The 10,485-nt window shown below is 41.4% G+C and overlaps 1 protein-coding gene across 1 annotated transcript in view; it reads left to right on the top strand.

Annotated features, from left to right (window-relative positions):
• The first annotated feature begins 879 nt into the window (after positions 1-879).
• LOC119741126 (sorting nexin-6-like) overlaps positions 880-10,485 on the top strand; it is a 48,403-nt gene continuing 38,797 nt past the window's right edge. The window contains exon 1 of the mRNA XM_038216821.1: positions 880-1,078. Coding sequence (XP_038072749.1) covers positions 1,073-1,078 — 6 coding nt within the window. The 5' untranslated portion in view covers positions 880-1,072. The remainder of the gene's footprint in view (positions 1,079-10,485) is intronic.

The raw sequence follows: 10,485 nt of genomic DNA, 5'->3' as shown, positions 1-10,485 counted from the left end.
GACGCTCGCCAATTGCCAAATAGTGTCCGCGCTTAGCGGGCATCCTATTGCGTGCCTTGTCGAGCTGTCAATACATCGTATAGAAAAGATCTCTTTTCACCTGAATTTGCTTTTTACAATCTGTTAACGTTTTCCTTGTTATCTGTTTTTTTTTTTCCCGCGTCAGTTCACCTGTTTGGCGTGCAGTACGTACACGCCGTGTGAAGTGTGTGTAGTAGTACTGTGCTGTATAGCATTATAACCAACGTTATATTTTACGGTTTCTCCCACCTAATACGGTCCGATTTTTCCTGCCAAATATTGTCCGATTTTTCCTGCCAAACTGTCCGATTCGTCCTGCCAAATATTGTTCGATTCCCCCTGCCAAATACTGTCCAATATTTCCTGCCAAATACTGTCTGATTTTTCCTGCTAAACAGTGTCCGATTCCCCCTGCCAAATAGTGTCCGATTTCCCTGCGAAAAAAATGTCCGATTTTTCCCTGCTAAATACTGTCCGATTTCCCCTGCCAAATATTGTCTGATTCCCCCGCCACTGAATATTGTCCGATTTTTCCTACCAACAAATACTGTCCGATTCCCCGCCCTGCCAAATATTGTCCGATTCCCCCTTGCAAAATACTGTCCGATTTTTCCTGCAAAATACTGTCCGATTTTTCGCCCTTGTTCTCGCTCGATCGACTGTCCGCCGAATCCACCCGGAGAAGCTAGCACGCCGGGGAAGTGAGACCGTGACACCGGACATATTTGGCACCGGACACTATTTGGCATGTATAAAATAGTGTCTGGCGCCTACTGCGCATGCTCAGCGGACACTATTTGGCACCGGACGGTTTTTTACACGACACCGGCCCGTATACTAGTACATGTACATGGTATATGATATCGCGCATCGCGGTTCGCGACATTCGCCGTACTAGCTGCACAGCCACTGAGTTTAAGTCAAACCACTCTGCTCTGCAATTTGGAAGGAAAGTGATTGACAGACCAGAATTGATCTGTACGAAGGTATACTTTTCTACAAGTAGTGGACTGCATCACCATTTAGCACGAAAAATTCCCGAAAAAAGGTCATGATGGTAGGTATATTAAAAAAAGGATCAAAAATTGCAACGCATATTTCCTTGCTCCATGATGTCATGCATGTCATGACTGTAGTGTAGTCCGACTAGCCCCATAAATGTGGTCAATTTACTGGACTACCTCCGTAAACATAGGCCACACTTCCACATGTAGGCCTACAAAAACGTGTCAAACTTGTCGAAATTTTGATACGGAAACGTGTGCAGATGAATCTGGAAATTTCACCCAAGGCAAAAATAGACATCTGAAAAAGGCAGCACTTTCTGATTAGCCTATAAAGAGGGTGAGTATGCTTCTAAAGCAAAAAACCCTGCAAACTAAGCCTAAAATAGGGAAAAGTTCCATACTCGGATGTCAATTTATCTGCTGCCAAACATATTAATTGTCACCTCACCTTATCATTTGAACCAAGAGAAATCCAGGAAGCTGTGTAAAGGTGAAAAAAATTTACTCAAAATGTGTTTTTAGAGCACATTTTGGATGCATACGTCGTGCAGAACTAACTTGAAGCAGCCGGTCAAAACTTATCGTAGTGGCTGAAAGACAGCGGTACGTTATACACGTGACATCAACAACCATGACGTCGCATGAGCCTGCCAATGATAGTGCAAACGTCATTATGAATATTTATTTTCTCATGAATATTTAGTTTATTTCAATGGATACTTCAAATGCGTCCAAAGATTGATTATTGCAACAGCGATCGTGCGCGGCCTAGCGGTTAAGAGTCTCGTGTATCAAGCAAGCGTCAGAGGTTCGAATCCCGATGAAGTAACTGACTGTACTGATTAATAAATAGAAATTAAGGAAAGGAGAGGGTGAGAGTAGAGGAGGGAAAGTGGAGGAATAACCATAAAAGATGTAACTTTTGGCGCTAGAAAATTAATTGAAAAAAGTGACGTCCGAGTATGGAACTTTTTCCAATTGGCCACATTTATGGGGCTATAGTCCGACATGTGGCCACATGGAGTAATTGCAGATTTACCCCCCCCCCCCACTCGCAAACACACCCCTAAAAAGCAAAATCTCTGGCTACGCGGTAGCCCCATAAACGTGGCCAATTTACTGGACCAGTTCTGTAAATAAAGGCCACACTTCCACCATGTACAAAAACATGTAGGCCTATTGTAGAACTTTGTCATATTTTGATTTTCACATTTAGGCTTAGTTTTGTAGTTTATTTTTGCTTCAGATTACTCACCCTCTTTATAATTACTAGGCCTGTCTGACTATAGGCTAATCAGAAAGTGCTGCCTTTTGAGATGTCTTTTTTTCGTGAAATTTTCAGTTTCGTTTGCACACATTTGCGTATCCAGATTTCAATATGAAATTTCACAAAATCAGACATCTGAAAAAGGCAGCACTTTCTGAATATTAACAGGGTGAGTATGGTTCTAAGCAAAAATAAACTGCAAAGTAAGCCTAAATGTGAAAATAAAAAATTTGACAAAGTTCCTATGTTTTTGTACATGGTGAAAGTGTGGCCTTTAAATTGGCCACATTTATGGGGCTAGCTACGCGGTTGGAATCACTGGAAAAGAAACAACATATGGAGTAATTGCAGAATACCCCATACTCCACTTCGGAAATACACCCCTAAAATCTCAGGCTACGCGGTTGGAATCACTGAAAAAGAAACAATTCAAGTCCATTGCCAGCTACGCAGATACTGAGTTGGGGTCCCCTTGAGAACAAAGCAACACAAAATGAACGGGAGTTGCTGAAAATGTTTTAAGTCCAAACCATTACCCTCATGCTGGCTACACAGGAAGTGGGAGTCCCTTGATATGCTTGAGAACGAAGCAACACAAAAGGAATGGGAGTTGCTGAAAAAATTCTTAGCCCAAGCCAACTACTCTGTTGACGGCTACGCGGATAAGGAGTGGGAGTGCAGTGGAGCATGACATGTGTAGGCCTAGTACGTACACTACAGGTAGCGCTGACTTTTTTTAGGGCAATCAAATGTGACTCCGTAGCAGGTTACGAGGTGCATAGATCGAGTGGCGGGGTATTCTGCAATTGTGCCCGAGGGAGTAACTAGGACTCTACGAATCGCCTTTTTTAACATTTGGAGAAATTGTTGCATCTTTCTGGAGCACATATGCCCACATAAATTGTCAGTTAATGGCAGCCATTTTGAATGTAAAAAGCGATGACCCCAAAGCTGTGGGGTCGTACTAATAATAAGCGTCAACACAGCACATGATAGAAGCGTCAACACACCATCAACACTTCCACAATGCATTGTAAATTGACAAAAAAGGCATAGAACTGTAAAGTTTAGACTTAAAGAGATTTTCGGTGTGTCACAGGTTACATTTCGTTTACGAAAATGGATTTTTTTACCCCAAATAATGATCTCTAAGCAGCACTTTCGTTGTCGAGTCCGCCATCTTGCCTTCGGACGGAGCTTGGGCTACACATTTTCAGATATGGGTATGCAGGTAATGAAATTATCATGTTGTATGCGAATTCACACTTAATGACCGCCCTCTATTGATTGATTGTATGATGCTATCACCACTTTTGCTAATGGTATTGTCCACGCTGGCCCCGAGGCAAGATGGCTGCCGATTTCAGAGCTGCATGTTTCTGCACGGATAGCCAAATTTATTGAACTGAAAATTGCAATTTTCAGACGTTTAACCTATTGATTTTAAGCCAAATTTCATTTTTGCCCATACTGTACGGTTTTAAGACTGGTTTTGACAATTTCAATGCATTTTGGAGGTGTTGACGCTGTGTTGACGATGTGTTGACACTGTGTTGAAGCTTATTAGTATGACCGAAGCTGTGACGTTGCGCTTTATGCAAATCGATCTTGTCGCTCAGGCGTGCGAGTTGCGATGCGACGGCTGTTTTTTTTGTACAATTCATTCGCCCATTCTGTATGGCTGCGCGCTATAATACTATCAGTTGACAGTCTGACGCCGCCTGCAATATGCACTATATACATGTACACGGTGTCTGTGGTTGGTTCCCAGACCAAAAGACTGTGACGTCACGACAACAACGCTTCGCATTCATGTTAACGTTAAAACTCAAACTGTAGCTTCGCTTCGGTACAGAAATGGTACTGTTTTCATCATTTTTTTGCACCATCAGGATCGATTCAACTCTTAAATTTTAAGCGAACAGAACAAGAGTATGGCAAGAAGTACTGGGCATCTATATGCTTGGGCTAAAATATACAGCGGCCACTCCAAAACTCAACTCTAGGTTGACTAGTCCGAGTAGCTTGGACCCAACTTATTGCCTTTTTAACATTCGGACATGGTCTGGCGATAGTAGGGTCCAAGCTAAACCGCTGCCATCGCGCAATTCTGCAACACAATTCTGCCATTGACCCAAAAACCCAACATTGCCCAACAAAAACATTAGATTTCACCCTCAAAATGGCCTTCAAATAACTAGATATGCCACTTGAGGTACAATTAGAGATTGACATTTAGTAAAGTTTACTTACGATCCTGATGACAAGTGAAATTTCCCGTTCAATTCTGAGAGTGAGAGCTCCCCTCGTGTTCGTGAACACGTTAAATTTCCGACTCGTGTTTGAAAACGTGATGTGGTTGTGCCCAGCGTTCCTTCAAAGGTCCCTGTATCCCAAGTGCGATTGTGTTACTGAGTGCGATGCATCGATTATGATAATGAGTAGACTGGATCTCGTTTGAAAACTCAAGTGCATTTCGAATGATGATATGGACTCGGGAAATAGGGCAGCTTTCATGAGCGGAAACCCGTTCAAGCTAGTTCCCGACTACTAGTTCCCGACTACTATCGCCAGACCATGTCATGTCCGAATGTTAAAAAGGCGATAAGTTGGGTCCAAGTTACTCGGACTAGGTTGACTGTATATTATTGATAGAGTATACAGCATGTTCGCGTTGATATGCTTACCTACATTTACATGTATGGTATGGGTATTGTGTAATAAGACCCATAGTTCTAGGGGTACTCCTAATAGCGCTCCACCATATCGGCATACCCGGTACTTTTGTGACTGGTACACGGTAGCATTTTGAACATACCCACGCGAAGACAAAAGCCCCCCCCCCCACCCCCCCAAAAAAAAACTATAAAGAGATTACAAATGAGAAAGACAGTTACCCTGGATAGAGCTACACATTCGTGACATTCAATAAGAGCCCTTAAATTGTTCCCAACAAGCGGTAATTTTGAAGAAAAAAAGAGCAAAATAGTCTGAAAACTTACCGCTTGCAATTAAATGTGTTTGCTAAGTTGTTCAATCCTTTTCACTGCTCTTCCGTTAAGGGCTTGTGTGATGTCACCATCGTTGACAGAAGAAAAACAAGTTGCACTGGATCAGTGACTGTTTTATGTAGTAACAAATTTTGGCTTGCTAATAATACGGTATGGTAGTTAGCAAAGCTAAATCAAAAAACGTGGTGATGTATCATTTTGTTGATTGGTGTGGGGGGGGGGGGGCAACGTATTACGTGATGGTTCCTCCTTTTCGTGATTGGTGTATGACATCAAATAGGATTACTTGGGCTGTTCCGTTTTGTAAACCTAGTATGTAAACAAGGCAGATACCGGTACATGCAAATTTTTCCCACGACCTTTAGCCAACAAAATAAAATACAAAAGATTTTTTAATGGTCATATTTCAGTTGTCCGATTTTGAAAATTCAAACAGTTAGGCCTATGACCCTAGTTTCCTCTCACTTGACCCCAAAAGTGGCTTTTAAAACCCTTAAAAAAAGCGCGTAAAGCCCAAAGTCTGGTTTCCTGTGGGACGTACATGCAGACAATTTTTTTTTTCTTCACTATATTATATTATGAGGTTTTTTATCCCTGCGCAATTGCAGAATTTTAGAAATAAACATACATCTTTAATAATGAGAGAACTTTGACCTTTGAGCGTTTGAATGAATGTTCTCTAGGTACGTACATGTACGTACGACATTATACAAAAAAAGATCGATTCTGTGAATCAAGTTGAGACACCTTCGTAGTGACATCAAATCCCAATCTTCAGTGAGGGACGTCCGGGCTTTGATGTTATTTAAATTGTTCTGCCTAATAGCAACGAATCATCTTTATAGTCACAAGATTCGTGACCCATGTTTCTGAGTGTGGCAATAAGAGGTTTCATTACCTTACAGTCATGTAGTTAATAAGGCAAAGCGTCTGCCATAGTTAAGCAAAGCTAAAAAAATCGCCGTCATCGATGCCGAAACGTCAATACTGGTTTACTGGTATAGCTGACCTTCAAGTGTGGAAGAAATCGTTCGAAAACTTCCCCAAATCTCTGTATTTATATCCATTTTTTAGGAGTTTCTCAAATTTGCTATTTCACGAGCGGTTATATAATTTAAGTATATTCCGAATTTCAGCTTAATGTGTTGTTGCAAACGCTAGTGTTACAATTTGAACGATCCCATGGAAAATTTTGACGATGATTTCTGCCGAATTTCTTCACATGCATTGTTCAGCAAACCCCCTTAAGCGCTACGGTTGACCGATTTCGGCCAAGCCACACAATATCGTATTTTAGATTAGGCCAAACAAAAAAAATGGTGTGTTTACGGTAACCTGACCGACCTGGAATTTTTTTGGCCAAATTGCCGACCTCAGACTTTTTATTGCCATTTTGAAGGTTGATATTGATAATTTTTAATGAACAAATTAAAAAAAATGTCAAGTACTTTTAATTATTTGCCACGAACATAGACCATTTTCCACACTTGAAACTGACCATGATTTGACACAAACATACCTGTGATAAACGTGCGAAAATCGCGATCTCAAAACTTGAATTCTCAACCTACATGAAGTACGATTATTTTTGCACAAACGCATCGGGGTGAACTGGTGCGCCTGGCCGACGGACGGCAGGGTTCTTCCCACGTACAAACGTGCGTACTGCGAATCAGCCCGACAAAAATGCTGATCACATTTTTCAGCCCCCGATACGCACAATATAATCATTATTCACGCCATTAAAATGCACAATATAATCGTTACATACGCCATTATTTCATCTTGACATGTAGCAAAATCTTGACAAAAATCCTGTTTTTCTGATGCATGTGTGATCAAAATGCACACGATGACGGTTTCTGTCGACCGCCAGCTGACAGGCATGCAGCGCATACAGCATGGTGCACTGGTTCCCTTCGCGTGCTAACGGAATCAATACTATAATGAAGGACTGGAACCAGTGACTACTGCCTATACAAACGTCGTACCACGATAATGTTGTGCCGTCGGCCGAAGTTGGATCGTAAAAATACCAAACAAACATCGATGGAGAAAGAGAATTTCTGCAAATTAATTCACAGAATATGATCTTTATTTTCTGTGTATGTGTTTTCCATTAAAATGACGAGATTGCAAAGCACGAACTTGTGGCGTAACATCGTAGCGTGTTTCTGCAGTAGTGCAAGATTTTCGGCCACGTGGGATGGGCCATACACAGTGCAGTAATGCACACTGATACTGGGCCGTGAGCACGGCGCGATGTACGGCTGGCCAGACTGAATGTCAGTGGCGCCAGCGGCCGTGATGTATGTTAAGCATATAGTGGAATCACCCACCTCAAAAATATTTTTTATTAAGTGCGGCAAGTTTTAATCACTTCGGATGGCCAGTCTTGATAATTTTCGTGGCGCAAATGAAAATAATCCAGGCACAAAATAAACATGATTCCTTGCTCTATGATGGTCCATTAATCAGCACCCAAAAAAATTGGCAAAATAGTTTTTCCGACCTATTGACGCTATTTTGAAAGGCATGTAATCGGAAGCAAAAGGATTTTTGTCTTCACCTTAATTTCTTGATTTGAAAATTATACTAGTAAATGTAGTTTTGATTTGTTTTCTTTAATTAAAAAAATAGGGGCCTTCAAGATATTCTCTCAAAAATGTTCGGGGCGCTTAAAAAGCGGGCCCCGAACCCCACGCCATGGCTTCGCAGGTTGTTGAATCACAGCAAAACTTCCCCCACAGGTTTTAAAAAAATCCTGGGGAGAACCCTGGGATGGTACGAATTAATTTGGAATGAAATGTATCGATTGAGTATCTTGAATGCTTGAATAATGTTTTTATACAAATATTTTGCGAATGAACACACATGAGCCTGCAGAATACAAAATAAAAATACAAAATAAAATTATTTCAGACCATTACCGTAAACAAACCATTTTTTTTGTTTGGCCTTAGCATATTCATTAGCGTCACTCGGCGTGTTTTGGCGTGGGTCTCGGTATCGACCAATGGAAGCCGGCAAAAAGGTTGATATTTATCAATTAATAGCTTGTGAAGGAGGCTTTTCTCAAAATTGTTACTGCACACCATTATGGATAGGAACCTTATTAATATTCGTGAGGCTTGAAAAGATTGGCAGCTATTGCAAACGTCAGTTTTACAACTTTCAATGATGCATGTAGCCAGGCCTATTTTTCCAATTTCAGCAAAAGTAATGAACACATCACAACGATTTTTAGCACATACTTGGATCATTACGAGGAAAGTAAACCCTGAAAGTTGCATGAAGATACGGTCTTCCAAACGGGAGAAATTAATTTTCAAAGATTTCGCCCGCCAACGTGAACATGTGTGTGCACATGTAGTTTCATTCAAAATGAATCGCCATTCGCAACCGTATGACTGATTAGTGAACACTTGAAGGGCACTTGAAAGCCAAAAAGGCAGGCAGGTAAACTCATGAACTTTTCCTTGCCAAATAAATCTAAAGAACTTTCTGTGTTCTTCCCAATGGGAATAGCAAAGTATGCGTCTTTCAAATCAATAGACGCCATGAAGCAGTTTTGTGTGATCAACTGCGTTGCGTAATGTATTGTCTACATTTTGAAATGGAATTATGCAACAAAAGCATTGAGCCAACGCAGGTTAATAATGGGCCGAAAAGATCCGTCTTTCTTTGAAAGGAATTCCCCTTTCACATGGCTTGTTTCAACAATGGTGCCCTTTAGACGCATTTTGTCTATTTCTTCACATACTAGACTAACTTCATGCTGTGAAAATAAAATTTCACGAGGGAGGGTATTTTGTGAAGGCCGTTTGGCAAATTCAATGTAGTAATGTTGTACTGCATTGAAAACCCAATTATCTGAAGTTATTTCACGCCATTTTGCTATAACTTTAGCAAGTCTGCCTGCTATATTATATTATCACATTTGTGCTCATGCATTGTGTTATTAGAGACTGATTCGGGGTGAGCGTTTCCAAATTGTTGCTTGCTCACAAACTCGTATACATGTATGTTTTTAGACTGTATTTACTCGCCGAAGTGCACAGATCTATTTGGTTGGTGCACTCGACTGTCTTGCGGGAGCGTATTGGGACTTCTTGTCCCGCCAGTTGGTGTTGTTGTGGCCCTTGTAGTTTAAGGCGCCCTAGCGAAAACTCCCGCAGGACGACTGATACGGTCGTGTGTCCCGCCGGCGTTGGAATTGCCCACAGCCTGATTTGCCCGTTGAGCCTCGGTAACGTTGACCGACTTTGTGCCCCAATTTATTAGTTTCCTGTATGTCCTTACATTTTTTAACAGTCCAGTTATGGGTACTTGGGCAGAGCAAAGACCCCCGAGTTGCTGATTTAAATCGGGTTTAGTGAGATCTCGTCTTCGGAGACTCAGTTCACGATTGGCTTGCCCAATCATGCACACTGCGTCAAGAAGTCGGTTAATCTCGACTCTGGCATTGTCCAGTTTTCGGACGCAGAGGGGGCGTTAGCCATGGCCATTAACGATTCAATTGCCCGCACAATAGGCACCACACCTGCTAAAAGGGATTGTTGGGCCGTTTGCATTTTAATGTCTAGCGAACGGGTCTTTGGTTTAAAGCTATAGTCCATCATTTGCAGCCATCCGAAAAGTAACTGGTGTAATTACTGTTGAAAAACAAACTTGGTTGAAAGATAGTAAGGGAACTAAACTCCCTGTGAAATTATTCTTTCTGGGAAGCTGTCATTTTGAAGTAATCAACGAAAAGAAGGCATTTCCAACGGTGATTCTTAAGAAGCCCCGTAGGAAAATTTAAATTAGTAGTTCGTTTTGTTATTCGGTGCAGCGTGCACAAGTATTGGAACGACGCACACGCGCGCGCGGTTGTTATAATTCGTCGGATCAGTGCGCGACGCCGCATATAGCTGCAATTCAAAACAATTCAAAACACGATTCAGTAACTTTTGATTTGAAATTGAGATCTTAGAATGCTGCTTTTCTCGGAATGTACAGCTGAAGCTTAGCTGAAACTTCATCAGGTTAGTTGCTCAGTATCCTTTATTAGATTTTAAACACTTTTGTTGCTTCAAACGAACAAAATGCACTAATTACAAATGATGGACTATAGCTTTAAGGGTATTCCATACCTCATGGTTTACCCTGTTGACTCCCAACGCCTCAGCATTTGAAG

The sequence above is a fragment of the Patiria miniata genome, unplaced genomic scaffold (genome assembly GCF_015706575.1).
Source record: "Patiria miniata isolate m_02_andy unplaced genomic scaffold, ASM1570657v1 HiC_scaffold_11, whole genome shotgun sequence".
In the NCBI taxonomy this organism is placed as follows: domain Eukaryota; kingdom Metazoa; phylum Echinodermata; class Asteroidea; order Valvatida; family Asterinidae; genus Patiria; species Patiria miniata.
This window is presented reverse-complemented; position numbering and strand designations above follow the sequence as displayed.